This window comes from Cibotium barometz, chromosome 60 (assembly GCF_041138505.1).
Source record: "Cibotium barometz isolate CiBa-2024 chromosome 60, ASM4113850v1, whole genome shotgun sequence".
Lineage (NCBI taxonomy): Eukaryota > Viridiplantae > Streptophyta > Polypodiopsida > Cyatheales > Cibotiaceae > Cibotium > Cibotium barometz.
Window position 1 is genome coordinate 24,618,386 of NC_141105.1, and position 23,644 is coordinate 24,642,029.

The 23,644-nt window shown below is 44.3% G+C and overlaps 1 protein-coding gene across 1 annotated transcript in view; it reads left to right on the top strand.

The window, feature by feature from the left end:
* The window catches only part of LOC147605158 (putative 3,4-dihydroxy-2-butanone kinase), a 73,556-nt gene that overhangs the window by 47,821 nt on the left and 2,091 nt on the right, over nt 1-23,644 (top strand). The window contains exons 11-19 of the mRNA XM_086793704.1: nt 1,340-1,470; nt 1,734-1,826; nt 1,922-1,983; nt 4,895-5,038; nt 5,121-5,164; nt 5,279-5,362; nt 22,293-22,366; nt 22,480-22,592; nt 22,682-22,777. Of these exons, the coding sequence (XP_086649830.1) occupies nt 1,340-1,470; nt 1,734-1,826; nt 1,922-1,983; nt 4,895-5,038; nt 5,121-5,164; nt 5,279-5,362; nt 22,293-22,366; nt 22,480-22,592; nt 22,682-22,777 (841 nt within the window). The remainder of the gene's footprint in view (nt 1-1,339; nt 1,471-1,733; nt 1,827-1,921; nt 1,984-4,894; nt 5,039-5,120; nt 5,165-5,278; nt 5,363-22,292; nt 22,367-22,479; nt 22,593-22,681; nt 22,778-23,644) is intronic.

Here is a 23,644-nt window from a genome sequence, read left to right on the forward strand (position 1 = left end):
TGTTTTTCTAGCTTTAGGGCCTTGCTTTTTGGCCATGGGGTTGCTTTTTGAAAAGCTTTTTGGTCCGGCTCAGTCTCCTCTTGCCAGTGGTGCTCTTGGCTCGTGGTGAACTCGGTTTGACTTTTTGCTTTTGTCTGCTTTTTGACCAAGACTTGCTTTTTGACCAAGACTGGTGCTTTTTCTTAAGCAAACCTTACGGTTCTTGTCCCCATGCATTCTTCCACTAGTCCTATGTCCGGGCAAAGGTTCCATCATGTGAATAGAGCTAGGAGGGCCAAATAGTTACACCCTTTGTGTCAAGTTTCTATCCTAAGTGGAATATGCATGGAAGGCTGAAGCAGGTGGTCTAACTCCAGCTCTAAAATTGGGCTCATACACCAATCCTTGAGCTTTTGCCAAGGTTGAGGGATTGCTGCACGAACATCTGATGCAATTTGAGTATGCAGCCCAAATACGTATTTCTTCAGTCTGAGCTCATTCATGCTGCCCACGAACATGGAAAGCTTCTAGAATGCATGTGAACAAGGAAAACTTCTAGAATGCATACTTTTTGGTCCTCTTGGGAGGCTCGTTGAGATCTAATGGTCCTTGAGGTGGTCAGCTTGTGCTACCCTTCTGTGTCACCTGAAAGAAACTGGTGTTGGGTGGCTGTGAGGTATCCTTGACATAGGCTTTGCCCTCTTGTAGAAGATTGCTATGTCTGTGTAGCTCCATCAAGTAGTGCTCTAGGCAATGGAGGTCTAGGAAAGTGGCCAAACCCCTCTGTGTGAAGAGAGAGAGAGAGAGAGAGAGAGAGAGAGAGAGAGCATAGTCGAAACGATGGAAGAAGAAGAGAAGCCAATGGCATACATGTCTCCTCCTTTCTTCTTCCCAACTTCCCTTTTTCCTTCAAAAAATATTGTTCCAAAAGTGATGATGCTGTGAGGATTGTAAGAACTAGATGCACATATATGTTTTGACCAATAAAATTGTGGAAGGGACCTATCAAAATTATCAAAAGTGCTGAAACCTTTTGAGTAATAATTTGAACATTTGTATTAAAGATCCTTTCTATTTGATGTTGGGACTAGAACTAATCACGAATGGGCTAGCAGTACTTTAAAGCTACAAAAATATCTTTTAATTTAGGCAAACTCGAGATTGATACTTTGTGATTTGGGACCTTAAGTATGGGTAGTGAGTGATATGGGTCTGCAATGTTCTAGTAAATTTAAATGGTTTAATTGGGTTTGCTTTTCTGCGTGTGGACTTAATACTTTATGCGGCTGTCTTGACATGTTTTTTTAAAAGTTGATGCCACTTGTATTTCAAATGATAAATGGTCATCTGATGAATGCAGGCTAGGTGCAACCCCTATCATGGAGCTGATGATTGTAGCGGGCAAAGCTGTTGCACAGCTTCAGCTGGACTATGGATTAGCTGTTGAGCGTGTTTTTACTGGCAGCTTTATGACTTCCCTTGATATGAAAGGTAAGGCTCTCTGTGAAGTTGTTTTAACACTTGATCGGAAGGTTGTAGCCTGGCTTGCTTGCACGTCTAGGGGTATGCTGGGGAGGGTTAGCAATGAGGTACAGGTTCTCCATTTTCGTGCCATCACATGGTTTATGTTCTCTTTGAATTGACGTCAATTTTCAATGACGTGATGTGCTTTGCTTACAATCGGCCTCTGTATTATCTCACAATTGCACTTGTTTTCGTGAATCTAATTATTCATAACATTTGGTTATATCCAGGGTTTTCACTCTCTGTTCTGAAAGTGGATGACTCCATATTGTCAAGGTTGGATTCACCAACTAGGGCACCGGCATGGCCAGTGGGTGTTGATGGTATTTGTTCTCATGCTTTCAAAGTTATGTACAGTCTTGTGAGACGCTATGGAATGTCCAGGCTTTTTTGGTGACTTGATTTAGCTTATTCGTAGGACGTCGACCACAAACTACAATCCCTGTGACTTTACCCAAAGTGCTATCTGCTATTGATTCGGTAATATGATATCCTATCTCTTTTTAACTTATAGAAGCATATGAACTCAATCTACTTGTTGGAGAATATCTTATGATGTTTCAGTGCTGCCTAGCTTTATACAGGAAGTATCAAAATGCATCAAGTGTTTATTTTCTTAGAAGTGGAGAGGCTGCTTGAAGTGATTGAGATGCCTATAATTGTATTCTGTTTCTTGACACATGGTTTATTTGGGTGGGTGAAAGCTATATATTCTTGTGTATGTGTGTTTATGCTCTTCACTTGTTCATCTGAAAGAGGATATGAAGACCTCTTCGACCAAACAGTTTATTCTCAAAGTTTTGCTAGTTCTTGTAGCATATATTGCTTTGATTTCAAGACTTTTCATTGGCAAAGTTTTCTTTATTGCCCTTGTTTGCATGGCAATGTAGTGTTTGCATGGCTTTTCTGTTTTTTTTTTTGACGAAACTTCTGCTATGTCACATGCTTCAGCCCTCAGATGCACGTGTCATGTCCGTTGGGGCAGAGAGGCTAGTCTAGGAGAGGTATGGGCCATTGTGACCTTACTTGAATGGACAAAGCCATGGGGTACACAGACAGGCAGAGATGCACTAGGGTAGAGGTAATGCGCACGTATGACGTGAGATTTCACTGGATTTCGGTGCCTGTCGGGGCGAAGGCCTATGGGAATGAATGTCCCAGATGGAGCAAGCTTTGGGTAGCATAAAAGGGCAATTCCTAGCGTGGAAAATAGAGGTGAAGTTTGGGTCACATTTTAGGGTCTGTTAACAGCTTAATAGGCAGCCCCAGACCAGCCCTTTCCAGGCAGGATGGGTTGGGGGCGAGAAAGGCCTTTGAGTGAAATGGGGGAAATACCCCATTATTTGCAGTAGTCCTGGGACGGGGGTGTTTTCTCCCCGGGAAAAGAGACTTCTATTAAGTATGAAAAATTTTACAAAACGAGAGATTTCAGATCAAGCAAGGGGGAAATCTCAACCAATCTGGTGCCTTGTGCTGCCAGCAGGCCAGACTTTCTCTTTGCAGCCCTCGAGGATCCCTGAACCTTGGCCCAAGTGGCCATGAGTGTGTGGATAATATCACACCAAATCCTGTAAATGCACTGTGTATCATAAACCGAAGTGCCCTCCATGGCCTCAGTGCATCTAGCCTTCCAAATGTGCCGGGCTGTATGATCTCCCATACAGTGTCCAACCTTTGCGCCAGCGATACGTAGCGAGAATCTAGTAGGTCTTGAAGATGGCACCGCCAACCCACTCCCTGGCTAATCCTCGTGACCATATCATTGTTGTTCCCCTCAAACCTGAGTTGAGGGCCTAATTGTGTCAACCAAGCAATAGCACCGAAACAAATGTAGGCATCCCTCATCCTTCCAAACAGGTGTGCTATTGCAATCCACATCCTCAATGCCTCCCCGCCCTCCCATAAGCAATGGTAGACTGTCTTTAAAGCTCCTGTGCATCTCGGGCAAGCTGGGTTGCCACCAACGACCGATCTCCACTGGTTGGTAGGAAAACCACCATGTAGAGAAAGCCAAATAAAAGAGGAAATCTTCATTTCCCTGTACGAGTGCCACAACCTCCAAGCTCTCCGAATGTCGAGGGTGATCCCATAAGCCTCCCATTTTGGTCTAAGAGTAGGGATTCTTTGGATGTGTCCCGGAACCAGGTTTCTGGCGTTCCACACAGTGTAACTAAAGAAGGGCATTTTTTTCATGGGATTGAATGCATCCCTCCACTCCCACTCACCGGGGTCCCAGTGCAGGTATCTGATAGGACACACATCATATAGCCAGAGGCTCCAAGAATCTGTAATCATCCCTTGAGGGGGATTAATATAGAAGTGCTTCCTTGCTTTGCCCACCACTCACCGGCCGGACCATCGGACCCTCGATGATATCGTGCCCAAGACTTCTCTCCAAGAGCCATCTATCCTGAATAGAGTAAAAAACTGGTACATCATCCTCACCCGAAGTGGGAAGGCACATGACCTGAAGGGGTACCCCTGTCCCTGAAAACACCCCTGATCATGAGTGATGAGGCCCTTCCGTGGTTGGGTATGGCTGCATCAATCTTCATAATCCTCTGACTAGTGCCCCTCAAGTGCTGTGTGTGAAGCATTCGGAGGGGGTGTTTTGAGACCCCCACACACCATTTTGTCATTTCTCTGTTCTCTCATTCCTAAGCTACCTGTGAGAAATCTAGCAATTATTTGGAGTCTAGAACCAGCCCAGAAACTCAGAAAAACACACAGATTTTTCAACAGTACTTGCAAATTGGAGAAGAAACAGTCAGACTTGCTCCATGCCGGTGTTGTACCAAGAGCATAGTGACATGACAGTTTACATCTTTGCATTGTGTTCTCATATCAGTAAAGTATGTAATCCCCAAAAGGAGGGGGCCTCCGGCCATTGGGACCCTTTGACAGTGTTGTTTGATGATGAATCTCTATAAGGTGAAGTAAACCATTCAGTGCACAACTTCTTGATTGCAATAGTATCTGTCATGTTATCTCATTATTGTACTGTACTTGGCCTTATATTTCTTGTTTTCTATGAAAGGTTATTGTCAAATGCAAGGATCAAGTATGTCTTGTTTATTTGCGAGCACGTGCTCATACACGCGCACACATGCACACATAGATGCATGGAGGCACGTGCATACACACACATTGCTAACTTTTTTAAATTTGGCCTGCCTTGTTATTGCCAAGTTTGTGCCATTGGGAAGATTCATGTGGCAGATTTCAATGTATGCTGTTTCCACACAAGCAATGTTATGATATTTTGCATCTTGAGATCACTAGGGTTGACATAATAGAGATATCTAGCTTGTATGGTAAGGCTTACTGCACAAGATTCTTTCAGAGATTTGGTGCAGGCTAAATGTATTGCAATAAATTGTTTTCTTTGCAGATGCCTTGTCGGCCACAGGAGCTAAGTCCACAAGGACAGGTCTTGGAGATGGCCATTCAAGCTGGAGCAGAGGCTGTTGTGAAACTCAAAGATGCACTAAATGAGTGGGATAGTAAAGTAGGTGATGCAGATTGTGGAACAACGGTGAGCCTACACTTGATGGTTGTCACAAAAGCAATTGACTATCTTTCCTGGATGGCTGGTAAGGAACTTGTTGCTTGTACAGATGTGCAAAGGTGCTACTGCAGTACTCGAAGATTTGAAGAAGCAGTGAGTGTTCAGATTTACTGCAAATAATAATACACCATTCAGCCTAATTTCCAATTAGTTTCATGATTGAACGATTTTTTGGAGGAAACCTTGCAATCATCTGGTGTTTTGCAGCTATCCCCTCAATGATGCTGCAGAAACAGTAAATGAGATAGGTGTATCGATACGGCGAGCTATGGGTGGGACAAGTGGTGTTATGTAAGTTTTGAAACCTTTTTAAGCTTTTACATTTAATGCAGAGTTCTGAATGTAGCTGGTAAAAGTTTAGCATTTAGGTCTTGGGAGTGGTTTGTGTGACTTGCTTTTTTGAGTTGCTTTGCGATTAATTATATGTCTTGTTTGAGCTAGTTTGTTGTGATCACGAACTTGCTTGCAAGCATTGATTCTGATGTGTTGCACCCCTTGTGTCGACTTTCCCTGCTTTTAGACCATAAGCACATTGTTGCCCGCTACATACCTTGTGTTGACTTTCCCTGCTTGTCATGGATATATTAGACCTTGAGCACATTGTTGTCAAGGCTGGCCAATGGAGGCGCCAAACAAAGAAGAAATTGTTGCGAAGGTGAAAGAAGAGATGAAGCAAGACTTGCTTGAGATCGTTAGCAGCATCAAGATGGTGGGCAAGGAAGATGTGAGAGAACACATCAAATTAGAAGTCACAGCTGAAGTCCAGGAAAATGAATTGAAACAATTGAAGGCGAAGTGGGCGGTTTACCCGAAGGATGGTACATGGATTCTTAGATGTTCGACCACGTGAAGCTATGTGAATAATGACTGGACAAGGCAAATCATGCAGTAATTACTTATTGTACCAAACTCGATATGGTTGGAGTTCTAAAACAGTCAAACAAGCTTAAAGGCACAAATATCTGGATTGCAGAGGAATTATCCCAATGCAACTCAAGTAGAAGAATGCAAAATGAATCAAAGTCAGAGCAGCTCAAAAAGAAGGCAAGTGGACAGTCTATTCTGAGGGAAGAGCTCTCATTGAGGATTTTTGTGAGTCCAAACCAAAACCCAAACCAAAATGAACACAAAAACCACACCGAGATGATTGTTTTTGATGCTTGGCATCTAGATCTACTGGCATGAGGTTTTTTCTTTCGCTAGATTACAGATTTAGCTCAAGACAGACATGGTCTTAAGGATATATATTGTGTCTCATAGGTCCATTTTGGTCTGCCACAGACATTAATATAATTCTCTCTCTCTCTCTCTCTCTCTCTCTCTCTCTCTCTCTCTCTCATCATGGATACATTGTACTACCTTTTTGGTTGCATAAACCCTCTGGGTCTTTTAAAGATGTTAATCTCTCTCTCTCTCTCTCTCTCTCTCTCTCTCTCTCTCTCTCTCTCTCTCTCTCTCTCTCTCCTCTTTCTTCTATAGGGTTAGGGTTTTTGCAAATTAGGGTTAGAGTTTTTGTGCACTTCAGAATTCAGGGTTAGGGCTTTGATAATTTAGGGTTGCACCATGGAATTTGCTGTGCGAATTAGGCTTTTTCCACCTGCACAAAATTAAGGTTTTGCCATGTGTGTGTGTGTGTGTGGGGGGGGGGGGTGAGCCTTGCTATCCTAGCCTTCTCTTGTTGAAACCAAACCGGGGAAACTCGAGGGAATAGAGACACACTTCAGTATCAGACACAAACTTTGAGACATAGCGGAAGAACCATAAATAATACCAAATCACAGTACTGAGCCGGAATCCCCCCCCCCCCCCCCTCCCCCCAAGGAACTTCTTTATTCAAAGAAGAAGCTTTTACAACAAACCAAGGTGCGGGTGCAATTGCACTGGATTCTCCACAGCTCCTGAGTAACTTTCCACCAAAGCACACACGAGACTCGGGCTAAGCTCTCCTTACAGAAGCCAGGACAAGTCGGTGCCCCAAATCAGTCTTCAAATCAGATCCAAAACAGCCCACTATTGAGAGCTTTTTTTGGTCACAAGAGATTGAAACAAACTGTAAAATCAGTTCTTACAAACTACCATAAACAATAGCCAACCGAGAAATGAAATGAAATGAAATGAAATATTAACGTCTCTAAGAGGCCATAGTGGCCTATGCGATCAAAACTGAGAGTACATCTGAAGTTGGTGTCTCATCAAAGAGAACAACTAAATGAGACTAAAAAGTACAATAAACTGATCCAAGGTAGTAAATCCTCTCCTGAAGCCAGCCTGTCCATGTGTTCGATGACCATGCCTCTCTGCCCATCGGCTGAGCTCCGACTCCAATATAGAGCCATGGGGGGTGGAGGGGAAGCTTGGGTTGAGGCAGGCAAGGCCTTACTTTACGAGGATTCTTAGGTGAGAATGGCAAGCATGGACATGATGGCAGCTGTGCTAAGCACATAGAGGGGGACCACCTATGGGCAACAAGTGTCACCATTTGGTCCCTTCACCAGTCTTGATTAGTGTTTCACATACTGAATGGAGCCAAGGTGTGAATGGGGATTTTCCACATAAGAAAGCTGAAGCATTCACTGGCATATTTTGGTCTGAAGTGTTGGCTGCAGAGCATGAGCAACATGGGATATTATTTGTTGATGTGACTTATTAGGTTTATAAATCAACAGGTTCACACATCATTAAAGTTTGGCCGGACATATTATTATTTGGGCGTGGATTTATGGACATGCGGGACAGCTTGTGACCCAAAAAGTCAATAAAAGCTAGGCGACCACCTTTTAGGAGATTTTTTTAATCCCTTCCACCCACCCCCGCAGCACTGCCCCACAGAACAGTTGGTATGATGATGAGTGTTGTGAGACATGAGCACAGCTACAGCGTGAGATTGCCATTGGGTCTCACACGCATAGACAAACTAGGATGATCTTTCGGCGCCTTGTGCGGAGGAAGAAACGAGTCTATCTGGCTAAGCTAGAGGAGGAGATCTACCAACTCTTCCGGGGGAAGGACAACAAGAGGGCATGGAAGATGTTTCAGGAGAGACAGCCTGGTACTCCAATTACTGCACCTGAGGCATGGCATACTTATGCTAGAGAGCTATATGATGCACCAGGACAGTCCCCCACCCCCCCTCCACTGGGAGCTAGACCGGCTAGCAGCACCTTTTTTACTATGCAGATGGTGCTAGATGCGATAGACAGGTTACAGAATGGAAGACAGGATCATGATGGGCTAGTTCGAGAGCACTTCTCATATGCACGAGACACTTTGGCTCCGCTCATCGTACATGTGTTTAATCGTGCCATTTGTGAGGGTTTCCCGACAACCTGGACAGAGCATATCATTGTACCAATCTTTAAGAGTGGGGACCCCATGGTACCAAGCAACTACAGGACGATCATGATTACGGTGCGGGTGGTGCTCGGACTGGAGGCGATCAGGTGGAGGATCTGTTGCCATACCTGTTTGTGCCTAGAGACAGTCCCAAAAGCAATGTCTCAAGCTCTCCCAGGGCTGCCATAGTGGAAACAGCTCGCTTATCTGCCAATGATCGCCAGCCACGTGCCCACAGCGAGGCTCTGATGAGCTGAGACTCATAGAAAGAAAGAGATCTTCCGGGGCTAGAAGCTGCTTCAGACTCTGCCAAATATCTTCAATGAAAGCAGTTGGGACTCCCTAGGCTTCCCAATGTTGCTGCGCCACCGAGGTGCCATCTGAGGTCTCAAAGAGGATTTGACGCCCGAGCTGCATGGAGTAATCAAAGAATGGAATAGCCTCCTCGGGATCCTGAATCAATGGGTCTCTACACTGTTGCCACTCTTTGGGATCCCATTGAAAGCGAGCCAACAGGCTGTTCTCCCAAAGCCATGGGTGCTAGGATGCGAGGCCTCTAACCTCAAGGATGGGGGGGGAGGGGGAGGGGGAGGGGGAGGTCTGTGGTACCACTTCTTCACCTCACAGCCTGCCACACAGATTTGTTTAGGAGGGAGGGCATCACCGATCTGCCGCTGAGACGTGTCACAAGGCTGCCCAATCTGACCTCATGAGTGATGATGAGGTAACCATGTGAATAACGAAAAACCACCCGGGGAAAACTTCGAAAGAGGCCATCCATGGGATGTCGGGGGGATCTAGGGAGGGAGATGCCAATCTGGTAGAATGGTAGAGTCGATGTTGCGGACCATAGTGAACGCTCTTGTTAGGATTATTGCAATCATAGCCGATTCCGAATATTCCATGGGAGTGTATTGCTATGGATTTTATCTTTGGATTGCGAAAGTCACGATATAGGAATGATGGAATATGGACTATTATTGATAGATTTAGTAAGCAAGCCCACTTCATTCCAGTGAAGAAAACCATTCGCACAGAGCATATGGCAAGATTGTTTATTCAATAGATTTTCAAGCACCATGGATTGCCTAAGTCCATTGATCTACAGGCAAAGCTCCTTTTGAGATTATTTATGGCAAACCATTGTTGTTGCCCATGCTTAGAATGATGGAAGAGATCTTCCATACTGCAGATGAGTTTGTTCGAGACTTGGATACAACTTTGGTACATGTTCGAAAGGCTAATGAGACATCTCAAGCCAAGTAAAAAGAAAACTGCGGATAAGCATAGAAGGAAGGTCTTATTTGAAGAAGGAAATTGAGTCTTGTTGAGATTTGACTTAGGAAGTCTAAAGCCAAGGAGCACAAGGACCCAAAGCTTGCTCTTAGGTACTATGGACCTTTTCAGATTACAACGAAGATCAACGATGTATGTTATCGGTTGGACCTTCCAGATCATTGGAGGATACATAATGCCTTCCATGTGAGTTTATTGAAACCATATACAGGACCCCATCCCTAGAGGAGCATGTATTGGAGGATCCACAAGAGGTGGAAGAGCAAGAAGAGATTTTGAAACCAGAAGAGGTTGTATTCCATTCTGTGAGAAAAAGAGGAAAGACAGTGGTCAGAAAGTTGCTCCTGAAATTCAAGAATTATTCGCCATTGGATGCAAAATGGATGGCAAAGCACTACTTCCAGGACTATCCAAAGATGCTTCGAGCCTATAAGGAAGCGGTTGGTCCAGATGTATTTGAAGTACAGGCATAGACATCTTGTTAACAAGATAGATTCAAAGAGGGAGGGATTGTAACTCTAGCCCTCTTCATTGTATATATATTGGAATATAATTGACCATTATTTTGCTTATGTAATGGTTCATTGGACATGCTCTAGTTTGGGTCGGTTGCACAGATGACCCAAGGAGCAAGATTTGTATTTAGGTGGTAGTAATGCCAGATGACCTATTGGGCGTCCTTTGTGCAATATGCCTTGGATTTCATAGTCGGGCGGTAATAGTGACCAAATAGTCCAGATGACTGTGTTGGATTTCATAGTTGGGCGGTCAGTGCGACCAGATGGCCCAGATCACTATTGATGAACACTCGGGTGGTCATAGTGACCAAACGGCCCAGATGAGTGCTTATGATTGACTGAGCAGTTTCCTTGCGGAGCCAAATAGCTCAGAAGCGATTTCCTATAAGACCAGATAGGACAATCCATGAACAGGAGGATCTTTACATGTGCATTGCATACTGATGTATGTTTGAATTTCTTTGACTCTGTGTGCTGTTTTTGATGCGTGAACAATGCTTGGATTTATGACATGTTATGGTCCACTGGGGTCCAAACTACCTGGCCAGTACTTGGAATAACGAGTAGATGCAAATGATACATACCTGTGTTGACTATATTGTGTCTAGTTTTTGTAGGAGGTAAGTATGGATTTCTTTTATCTAACATGTGACGTGTCATGAAGAAGAACCATCAAGGACAGCCATTGGTCAAAGATAAGGCATAGAGATGTTGCCAGATGACACCACAGATATGGGGGATGTCCAGATGCACAAGCGCTCCAAATGGGGCTAGTACTTGGAACATATGGATATGCTTGGTACACTTGTACTCCGTAGTTGAGTACAACTGTGATATAAGAGGGAGGGAATGTAACTATTTGGCCTTCCTAGCTCTATTCACATGATTGAACCCTTGCTCGGACACCGGACTAGTGGAAGATGGTATGGGGATAGGGACCATAAGGTTTGCACATGGAAAAGCAGAGAAAAGCAAAAAGTCAAACTAAGTTGACCATGAGCTAGGAGCACCACTGGCAAGAGGGGATTGATGAGCAGGACCAAAAAGCAAAAAGCAACTCTAGGACCAAAAAGCTAGACCCTAAAGCGAGAAAAGAAAAGGACAAGAACTTTGGTAAAAGATTAGTCTTATTTGAAAAGTATTTTATTGTAAAAAGTAAAAGGAAGAATGCAAAAGCATGGATAGCTTTTTGGCAAAAAGCAGGACCCCTTCCACTGGTATAAAATAAGCATAAACCTCTCTTGATCATTATTGTCAAGGCGTGGAGCTCATCATCGCCATCATCATGCAAGCGTGGAGCTTCCGTCGCTGCTTGTCACCGTACCCCTGCCATTCGATAGCCGTCCTCGCTGCCAACTGTTTTGCGCCGATTGTCGCCTGTGCCTACTAGAACCACCGTTGCCTGGCCTCTACTGACTGAGCTGCGTCGTATCGCCTGGCTACCGTACACCTGCCAGTGCCACCACCGGCCAGCACCGCCGTCGCCGCCTGAACCACCGGTGTTGTATCTGACGATCGACTACTCAACGTCGAACAGTTATAGCCTCTAGTTGTTCTGCATCATACAACGGCTGCCATGTAGCCACGAGAACGTGATTCGGTCCATACACCCCGCTTGGGATTGGTACTAGCTTGGTGAGAGATCCTCTGAGTCATCCCCGTGGTGTGCTTGGCATTAGGACCTCGTGCCTCGACATCCACTACGACTTGGGTTTCTACATCAGCATTTTTGTTTGCTTTTGTATTCATTGATATATTGATTCTGGCTTGCTAAGCCTGTGGATTGTTCTTGAATAAATTCTTGAAAGGGGGCAGGGCTTGTTCCCTGCTTAGTGTGTGTCCTGTGCATAGTTGCATTCCATACTCGTACTTATCCGTTTGGTACCTTCAATACGTACCATACTGGTACCATGCTTTCCGTACCCGTACTTCTAAAAAAAAATTAAAGTGACTAGTCACTAATAACTACTATTATTAATTTGATATGTAGGTTGATGTTGAGGAGCTCGAGTGTCACAATCAGTAGCATGCAAAGGAGAGCGACATAGTACCTGATGAGCAGGAGGAGATATACAGACAACTTCACAAAGAGCTCAAGAGCATTGATAGACGAGTCACTCTAGCTCAGTCTCGAGCTCTCATGACCACTTCCCTCACTTCTTCAGCTGAGCAGAGTTGTCCTTTCACCTCTAAGGACACCAGGATATATACTCGTCGTGCACACTCGAGAGGGAGAGCCGCCAAAGCGACTAGTAGAGGCAATCCAAAGCACCAGATGTAGACTCTTCCAGAGGAGAAACCTAGACCCTCTACCATTGTTGAGGAGATACCAGGTACTAATGTACTAGGTGATGTGGTGGAACATGGAATCTGTCACAGCACGCCTCGCTGGGCTTACAAGATCCAAGACTTTCTTCAGTGACATGGACCACATGAGGTGGACTTCAACATAGCTCTATGCTCGGTTATGGAGGAGGAGGATACAATTATTGGATGAGGAGGCTGCTCTATGCTTTGTTTTTGAGGAGGATGGTACCATTGTTGGCCGAGGGAGATGGATAACATGACCTTATACTCCGTCTTGGACATACAAGAGATTTTTTATTTCATGGTTACTACACTATGTAGTGCGTAGGCCTTGCTCTTTTGCTTTTCATGTTGTGTTGACATGGGCGCTGATGACATGAGTGGGGATATCATAGCAAGAAGACTTTGCTTTGCATGGAGTTGATAATTTGAAACTTTGAGTATATTCTCATTGAGTCAAGATCACACTTCGGTTTTTTGTAAAGTTTGGGAAATAATCAAAATTTTGCATTGATATATCTTTCTGCTGTATTAGTTGACATGCATATCCAAGTTGTGGCCTGTTGGTTCATGTTAATTCTTTGTTCCCAAAGTGGTGCAATTTTCCCAACTAGCTACCGTGTGTGTGTGTGTTCTCTCTTTAGTGTGACCTTTCAGCCCTTCACCTCTAGAGAAGTGATAGAACTCAATCCCATGGTTTGTCTATGAATGTTTGTCCACTAAGGTAACTTATCTTTCTGCTTGAACTTGCACCTACTCTTGGGCGTTCGCCGTTGATGACATGTGTAAGGAGGTAGTCTATGCTATGCATGATGGAGTTAATGATTTAAAGCTTTGAGTAGACTCTAATGGAGTCAAGATTGCACTTGGGTTTTTTGTTAAGTTTGGGAAGTAACCTAAACTTTCCATTTGTACAACATATATAGTGTAAACATTCACCCTTGAGGCAAAAGTTCCAGCGTCACCAAAAAACATTTCATCCCCAAAACAGTTCACCTCGAAACAAGGCAAGAAACGCCAAAACGTTTCACCCCTTGACAAGTGCTGACTGAAATGCCGGACCAAAACGGCTATACACACACACACACACACACACACACACATTTATATAGCGTGAGAGAGAGAGAGAGAGAGAGAGAGAGAGAGAGAGAGAGAGAGTTATATTAACGTCTACGGAAGACCTCAAGGGCCTATGAGACCAAAAGTAATACAATGGTACCATGGATATACTGAGCCATGGAAAACTGAAAGAAAAAGTAAAAATGAAAACATCTGACAATACATGTGATCAATAGATGATCCTATGTAGAGTCAGATATGCGGTGATCAGCTAATGTCGATACCCGCCTCGGCCAGAACCGATCTGATGGTGGAGTGAATGTTAGGCCTCTGTGATGGGAGCGTGACATGGCAGAGAACCCCACGAATCCGTCTTTGTTAGGTGGAGGGTCTTGATGCTCTGGGTCGGGGACATTTGGCTCGCAGAATGGATCGAGCTCTCTCACTAAGAACTCCTTTGGGGCATGGAGCTGGAGCGTGGGTACAGGTGGTGGGCTCTGATGTCATAGTAGAGGAACAGTTGTGGGCAGTAGATTCCGATGTGGATGTATGTACCACAAAGAAATCTGTGATGGCTCTCTGTGAGGTGTCCCGTCGGAGCCGGGGTTGTCTCTCAGCATGCTACCTCCACACTACATCCATGTGTCGTCTGAGCTCCATCAAGTACATGCCCAAGCACCTCTGATCCTGTGAGAGAGAAATGAAATGATATATTAACGTCTCTAAGAGGCCATAGTGGCCTATGAGAGAGAGAGAGAGAGAGAGAGAGAGAGAGAGAGAGAGAGACTTAAAACTGAGAACACGGAACGGCATTTCAGGAATGGCGTTTCAAGGTTTCATGAAACGCGAAGCGTCTTTCAGCGTTTCAAGGTTTCAAGGCTACCGAAACTCATTTCATGGTGACCATGGGGGGCAAAACATTGGACACCTTCCCAAAGGCAAGGCTGATGAGTAAGGTAGACGCTTATACCGCTTATATACACTAGTAGAGATATGATATCTATGTACTAGAAATCGAAGATCCATCCTCAATGAATGAGCTATGAAAGCTCAGCTGTAGAGAGTTAGGGTTTCATGTGGGAGATACACAGAGAAGAAGGGAGAGATAGAGAGAGATGTGTGGGGATAAGTCAACTCACAGTATGAGTGTGTGACTCCCCTATCACACATGTATATTTGCTCAAGTACACATAGTGCACTTAGTACATTAAAAGTACTAAGTGTACTATGTACTATAAAACACATGGGCTTGTACACACTATAAGGGTGGGCATAATGCCTTTACCCCAACAACCTCCCACTTAAAGGCAAAGTGCCCTTAAATGAAGGAAAAGAAAAAAAAACAGCATGTACATGATAATATACAAGGCCATATCAAGGCTGAAACTGGCCTCATCCAATGCCCATCAAGTGTCTGCAATGAGCAAACCGCTCTGGAGGCAAACTCTTTGTCAACAGATCAGCCGGGTTGTCATCCGTATGAATCTTGACAAGCTTGTTCTCTATCACCTCTCTGATGAAGTGATACTTCACATCCACATGCTTCGTCTTTGCATGAAAGACATGGTTCTTTGCCAACTGGATGGCACTGTGACTGTCACAATGCAACAATGGAATATCCCCTGTATAACCCAAATCAACCACTAACCGAGATAGTCATAATGCCTCCTTGCAAGCCTCTGTGGTTGCAATATACTCGGCCTCTGTAGTAGATAAGGCAGTGCACTTCTGCATCCTGGATATCCATGACACAGCACCTCCTGTGAATGTAAACACATAACCGGTAGTAGACTTCCGGTTATCTGGATGACCGGCATAATCCGAATCCTGTTTGCCAAAGCAGATGCACATATCCTGTGTGCCCTTCAGGTATCTCATGACACCTTTTACTGCTTCCCAATGCTTCTTGCCAGGTTTGGCCATGTATCTAGAAACCACTCCCACTGCAAATGCAATGTCGAGCCTGGTAGCAACCATGGCATACATGAGACTGCCACAAGCTGAAGCATACGGAATCTTGGCCATATCAGCCCTGTCACTATCCGACTATGGGCTGTCCATAGCACTGAGTTTCACATATGGAGGCAAAGGAGTACTAGTCTTCTTCCCCCCATCCATATTGAACCTCTGCAAAACTTTGCCAATGTATTCCTTCTAAGACAAATACAAACATGCTGATTTCTGTCCCGAAGTATCCGCATACCCAAAATGTGATTTGCATCACCCAAATCCTTCATATCAAAGGTTTGATGCAGCCTCTTCCTCAAGGCATCCATCTCTTTACGAGATTTCTCGGCAATCAACATATCATCAACATACAAAATGAGGATCAATAGACTGCCATCCAAAGCTTTCTTGGTGTATAAGCAGTGATCTATGTCACTCCTCCTGAAATCCTGGGATTTCATGAATGTATCAAATTTATGATACCATTCCCTTGGTGCCTGTTTGAGTCCATAAAGACTCTTTTTCAGCTTGCATACAAGCTTCTCCTTTCCATTCACTGCAGAACCCTCTGGCTGTTGCATATATATCTCCTCATGGAGATCACCATGAAGAAAAGTAATCTTCACATCCATCTGAATCAAATCCAGATCATCATGAGCAACCAAAGCTAATACAGCTCTAAGTGTGGTCATTTTGACCAGTGGAGAGAAGATCTCATCAAAGTCCACACCATATTCCTGCTTGAAGCCCTTAGCCACTAACCTGGCTTTGTATCTTGGCTTTGCATCAGGTGCAACTTTGAGCCTGTAAACCCACTTGCATGGCAAAACCTTCTTGCCTGTAGGCAAATGCACCAACTTCCGTGTTCCATTTTTGTGGAGAGAATCCATCTCTGACTTCATAGCACGCTCCCAAAGAGCCTTGTCTGCCCTCTGTAAAGCCTCCTTATAACAAGAGGGCTCCCCACAGTCACTGAGCATCAAGTAGTCAATCCCTGGAACAAACCTGTCAGGGGGTCTGGAGGGTCTTGTGGACCTCCGTACCCAATGACCATCATTTGCAGGTTGCTGTCCAGCCTGCATATCACCTATTGGTGGCTCCTGTTCCATGCCATAAGGTTGAAAGATCATGCTCGGTATCTCCTCTAACTGTGGGATATCCATAGGGATATCTTCTGCCATCTCTGGCTGTCCATTTGGACCATTTTCAGCACCATTTAAGGGCTGGTTTTGATGCTGTAATGGCTGATTTACAGCCCTTGGTTGTTGTCCATGATGTCCATCATCATCAAAGATGACTCTGCCAGGCTCCTGTTGCCTTGCAGGCTCCTTATACATGCATGTTTCATCAAAAATGACATCATTGCTGCGTATAATCTTTCTATTCACTGGATCCCAAAGTCTATACCCCATTTCACCTCTGTCACCATATCCTAGGAATATGCATTTGTGAGACTTAGGATCAAGTTTGGTGTGTATTTCCCTGCGTATGTGCACGTACGCAACGCAACCAAACACTCTCAAGTGCTTGTAGGACGGAGGCTTGCCTGTCCATACTTCCTCTGGCACTTTCCCACCAAGCCTCGTGTTAGGTGACTTGTTTATAAGATGAACAGTTGTCATAACAGCTTCAGCCCAAAAACCATGAGGTAACGCAGCATGTGACAACATAGAACGGACCTTCTCCTGAATGGTCATGTTCATCCTCTCTGCTGTCCCGTTTTGTGGAGGATCATAAGGAGTAGAGAGCTCCCTCTTGATGCCTTTAGCATCACAAAAGTCCTGAAACTGTTTGGACATATACACTCCACCATTGTCGGAACGCAAAGCCTTCAGTGTTTTGCCAGTTTGATTCTCAACATGAGCAACAAACTTCTCAAACACTGAGAATGTATCACTCTTCAAACGAAGAGGATAAACCCACACCTTGCGTGTGGCATCATCAATAAAAGACACAAAATATTTTGTCCCTCCCAAAGAAAGCTGAGGCATCTCACATATGCACAAGCTCTAACTGAGCAACTTTCTGTCCAAGAGCTTTCTTTTGGGGGCACTGGAGTTGCCTGCCATATATACAATGCTCACAAAACTGGAAACTTGAGAACTTTAGAGAAGGCAAGTAACCAAAACGAGACAATTGCTCCATTCCTTTGACACTCATGTGTCCCAACCGGCTATGCCACATAGAGATTTCCGGCAGCTCGGTTGCATTTACATTAGCATGGTGACAAACATTAGCATGCATCAAGTAAAGAGTGTCCACCTTAGAGCCTTTGGCAACAACCAGTGAGCCCTTACTAATCTTCCACTTTCCACCACCAAATGTGGTAACATAACCAGCATCATCAAGCTGTCCAGTAGAAAACAGGTTCTTCTTGATCTCAGGCACATGCCTGACATCATGGAGCATAAGCTATGAGCCATCTGAAAACACAAGCCTTACATCACCTCTGCCAAGAATCTGGCATGCATGGTTATCACCCAAATAAACTACTCCTTCATTGCCAGCAGTATACCTGACAAACAAGTCTCTGTAACCTATGACATGAAAGGAGGCACTTGAATCAATGATCCATGAGTGCATACCATGACCATCTCCTGCATGGAGTGAATGGGCATCAAGTGAAGACATGAATAGGACTTCATCCTCACTGTCACCTGCATGTGACACATTGACTTCTTCAATCTTGACTCCACTTTTGCCCTTTGGCTTTGCATCTTTGGCTTCATCTTTGTCTTTGTCTTTGCCTTTGCCCTTTTCCTTTTGATCATTCTTCCATTTGTAGCATTGCTTTTTGAAATGTCCCTTCTTGCCACAATAGTGGCATTCCAAGTCCTTTTTGGAGCGGGACCTGCTCCTTCCCCGTTCTTGGCTTTTACCCCTTTGCTGGGATCTCCCACGTGCATTCATTGCATTGGACTTTCCAACAGAATTGTTCTTCCTGTTCATCTCCTCTTGAAGAAGAGCACCCTCCACATCTGCATATGACAGCATAGCATTTGAATTGCTAGTGGCTGTCCTGAATGTGTCCCAACTCTCTTGTAAAGTGCATAAGAGAAAGGTGGCTTTGAACTCATCGTCCATTGCCAACTTTTGATTGATGACCTGGCTGACAACACCATTAAACTCATTTAGATGGGCTGTCATAGACGCCCCTTCCTTCATTTGAAGACCTATGAGTTTCTTCAACCAATACACTTTGCTTGAGGCACTTTGCTGGGCATACAAGTCCTGCAATCTTTGCCACATTCCCCAAGCTGTCTTCTCTTCACGTATGCTGAAAAGTAAAGAGTCTGACACAGACAACATGATGGTGGATCTTGCCAGCTCATCCATATCTTCCCATTCTTCAGCAGTAAGAGAAGCGGGCATTACACCCCTTTCTTTGATTGGCTTGTGCTGCTTCTTCTGGAGCAACACATTATAGCACTGGGTTTGCCAAATATCATAATTATGTGAGCCTTCAAGCTTCTTGATGTGAAGCAATGAAGAGCTCACCTGTGGTTGCCATAGCAATATGCAACCTTTGACACAGTCAATGCCTGACTCCTGCAAGATGTGCAAACACTGCACCAAAGCACACAAAGTGCTCACAGTTGTTCTCCCAAAGTTTATCTCCCACTGCGGAAGCACAAATGCAACTCTACTCCCACTGAATGTGATAAAATCACCAAAATCTGGTTGCTGCAGATTTATGACAGCACCTTAGATGTGCTCTGTTCCCCTTCCAAAGTACTGTACAACAGTACTAAGTGCTCACCAATGATGTACCAAATCTGTACCGGCAAGTACAGCAGCTGAAAATGAGCCTTTTCCTCACTCAAATCAATGTACAGCCATGCCAAAACTTGTACAAAGTTGTACCAAATCTATACCAGCAAGTACAGCAACAATAAATGCTCTCCTGGCTGTCCAAATGAGTGAAAATCAGACCTTGACAGTCCCCACCACTGCATACAACAGTCCCGGACAGAAATTGGGCAAAAACACCTTGACTTCAAGTGGATTACTGAGGGTTCAAGGCATAAAAGTCTTCCCTGCTGCTTTGCCAAGCTCAACAAGCACAGAATCTTGAAAAGCCCCTTGATTCAAGATAAATTTCTGATCATGAATGGTACATTAATGCACATGAAGGCATCCAGAGTCTTCACAATGCTTCCCCCTGGCCACATATACATCCAATACATAAAAGCCCCTTGATTTAATGGAACATTGAGTGCTTGACAGGCATCAACACATTGTCCAAAGCATCAAATGCCAGTGCGTGCATGCAAATCAACCCAATTGGCACAAAAGCCCTTTGATTTACACTCCAATTTCCTGCAATTTTGGCCCGAATGTGAGATTGCTCACATCATACAGCATGTATGAATGCCCAATGGCACAATTACATCAAAAGCCCCAAATGTTGACACCCAATTTTCTGCAAATTGACCCGGAATGTGACCAATGTTACCCAATTTTGCCAATTTTGCTCAAAATATGAGCTATTTGGACATGTACCTGCACAATTGATGAAAATGGACATACAAATCCCCAAAAAAATTGAAGCAAATACCTCTGAGAATTTTTTATTTTTGTTGCAAAAAAGGAGGGGGCGTCGTATTTGCTGACTGTGTGCTGCTGCTGCTGCTGCTGCTGTGCAGGTGGGCGATAGCTGAGGAGCTCTGCAGTGATAAAGGGGAGGTGGTGTTGACGATAGACAGAACTGGAGGCTGGTTGCGGCGTTTCGCTATAGGCGCCTCACCTGCTGCGAGCGCTGCCCCAGCAAGTCGAGAAGAAGGCGACGGGCTTTGGAGGAGTGACACGTAATGTAGGCTACGCAGGTGAGCACAAAGCCGGCCTCCTGCTGGTCATCGCCCAAGAAGGACTGCCCGTCCTGGTCCACAGAGCCCGCAATGACCTTGCCCGTGCACGACAAACAGGCGCCGGTAGAAACAGTGACACGGTCGACGTTAGGGAGCTACCGATTGGAACGGAGCCTCTCCCACATGGCGCCCGACTCCTCCAGCTGCGCGCGAAAAACTCCTCCAGCTGAGCGCCGCCTATTGTGGTTTTACGCCTTGTGGCCAAGCGTCTAACGCCCAATGCCTTGCTGCCTGCCGCTCCCTCTCACTGTCTTGCAGCGCCCATCCCTGTTTTGGCAACGAGTATAACCACAGTTGACGAAGGTTGCACAGGTGGGCAGAGCGTCACATGGCGAGGAAGGTTGCCGTGGGCATGTAGTAAGCAGGCAGAACCTGTAAGCGCACACACTCAGCTCATTTTGCAGCTCTTCTACAGTCGATTTCCAGCTGAGAACAAAACCCTAAAACCAGAGCTCTGATACCAGTTGAATGAGCTATGAAAGCTCAGCTGTAGAGAGTTAGGGTTTCATGTGGGAGACATACACAGAGAAGAAGGGAGAGAGAGAGAGAGATGTGTGGGGATAAGTCAACTCACAGTATGAGTGTGTGACTCCCCTATCACACATGTATATTTGCTCAAGTACACATAGTGCACTTAGTACATTAAAAGTACTAAGTGTACTATGTACTATAAAACACATGGGCTTGTACACACTATAAGGGTGGGCATAATGCCTTTACCCCAACACTCAACTTGTAGTGGTCCTCATTATAAGTAGTAGCCATGGATTAGTAGCCCAAATGTGCAGCACGATGGTTTGGACATAGGATGGTGGTCTATTGAGTCTGTTGAGGCTAGATGGTTTGTAGACAGCTTAGGAAATTTTGACACAGCTGTGCTTGGATGGATCGATTTTCTGATATAAGGTAAAGCAAAGGGTAGGAGGAGATATCTTTTCGAGACACGTTGTCCTTCGGTTGTGGAGCCCAAATTGATGCCTTGAGACTCTGAACTACAGCCTTCAGGTGGATGATTTGGGCTTCTGGATAGCTTTGGATGGGCTTGGAAGCTATGGCATGAATGGTTGTTTCCTATGATTTCCATTATTGGTTGATGAAAGGGAAACAATCACGTTGAACTAGTTGGCTCCTTCCATATGTTGATGATCATGGAAGATTCACCAGGATCAACCATGGTGTACGAAGGCCATTTAGAGAACTTGATGCTAGTGCTTTTAGACATTCAGTTATCTATGCTTATTGTGTGCTGCACCCAGCTTCCTTCTAGTTGGTGAAAGGGAAACAATCACATTGAACTAGTTGGCTCCTTCCATATGTTGATGATCGTGGAGGATTCACCCGGATCAACCATGGTGTACAAAGGCCATTTAGAGAACTTGACGCTAGTGCTTTTAGATACTGAGTTATCTACGCTTTTTGTGTGCTGCACCCAGCTTCCTTCTAGCTGACCACCTCTGAATCCTCGGTTCCTGGTCAGCCATTGAATCTCGCTTTACAACAGCATACAAATATGGAGCTTGGAGCCACCTGTTGTAACACAAACATCAGTAAAAATATTTGTCATCTTTGTCATCGTGCAACTGATTTCTACTGCCAGGCTTACCTTGGTGTTGTCACTCTAAATGGGTTTCCAAAGTAACGAGTCTTCATGCTTTGATTTCTACTGCCAGGCTTACCTTGACCTTGGGTTTCTAAGCTCCTCGTTTTATTGGCATTACTTTGATTTCTAGTGCCAGGCTTACCAACCTTGTCACTAAATGGGTTTTGATTCTGTACATGCGCATTGATATCTTTTAGCACAACTTTTCTGGACTGTAACACTTCGCGAGCTTTGTCGCACAGCTAAATCAGATGAACTAGAATTCTGATACTTATTTGCCCTACTTATTCCAGATATGATATTTTCTGTAAAGCTGCATATGTACCGTTAAAGGAGCATCCATCCACTACTGTATCTGCGAAGGATTGTAAGAAAGCTTGAATTGTTCTGCTGTAATATGGCTTCTGGTATTTGCACTACTTCAGAGATAGAAATTGTAACTTTGAGATTTACAACTATATTTTGCTGCTTTTTCCATAGGGGTCGATGCTCTAGATGCAGCTGTCTCTGCTGTTAGTAAATATGGTGGTGCTTCTTTGGGATATCGAACTTTGTTAGATGCCTTAATACCTGCCAAAGCATGTCTTCAAGAAGTAAGATTCATGGCTTCAATGAAAGATCTTGTGCTTTGTCTTGCAAAGTCTCAATGTTGTTGAAATTCAGTGAGTTCCTTTTTTTTCAGAGATTAAAATTAGGGGAAGATGCAGCAAGAGCCTTTCTGTCTGCATCAGAGGCTGCTTGTGCAGGTGCTGAATCAACAAAAACTTTACAAGCACAGGTACACAAATCCTTAATATCAGTGACGTTCACAAGCAGGAAATCTGAGCACAATTTGATATTACATTAGAATGATGTGAAGTTGTTGTACAACAAATAGATTCATATTTACCAAATCTCTAAATGATCATGATAAGTAAAAACTGGAAAACATAGCTCGCTTGGAGTTTAGTGAAGGGACCTTTATGCTTGTATTATGACCCTGTGTCATTTGAGTGGTCTCCATGAGTCTTTGCTACATCCGTAAGTGTTATAAAAGTAAATTGTCATTGACCATAAGGCAGCACACCCACCTGGTGCGTAACGAGCAAACATGCTCCCAAGTCATGTATTCATCTGAAAAAAGCTACTGGTCTTGTAGAAGAGTAGAGTAAAGCTCTGCACACTTTTTCCTCACATGCACAACTCCTCTTCAGCTTAGGAGTTGTTGATGATGACGATGACGATGACAAGGTAGCTGCGCTTCTCAAGAGAATACAAAAGTTATCACGTTTTTTTTGAGATTTTATCTGTTCTTTGTCTAGCCTATGGTACATCTGATGAAGATATAGTGGCTATGCTTATTGAAGAAGATAGAAGATTGAAGGAAGAGGATAACAACAGTGGTATCTTTCTTGACCTTGACACAACTTTAATTAGTAAATGGAAGGACAAAAAGGGAAGAAAGATCCGGTGTCACTACTGCAAGAGACATGGGCATAAAGAAGCTCAATGCTTCAAGAAAATTGAAGAGGAACAAGCAAAGCATCTTGCCCATCTTGTAGTAGAAGACAGAAGAACAAGAAGAGATTGAACAAGAAATGGTAGCCACCGTTGCAGTACATGGTACTATTTTGACACGAGAAAGACTATGATTGGCTTTCTAATC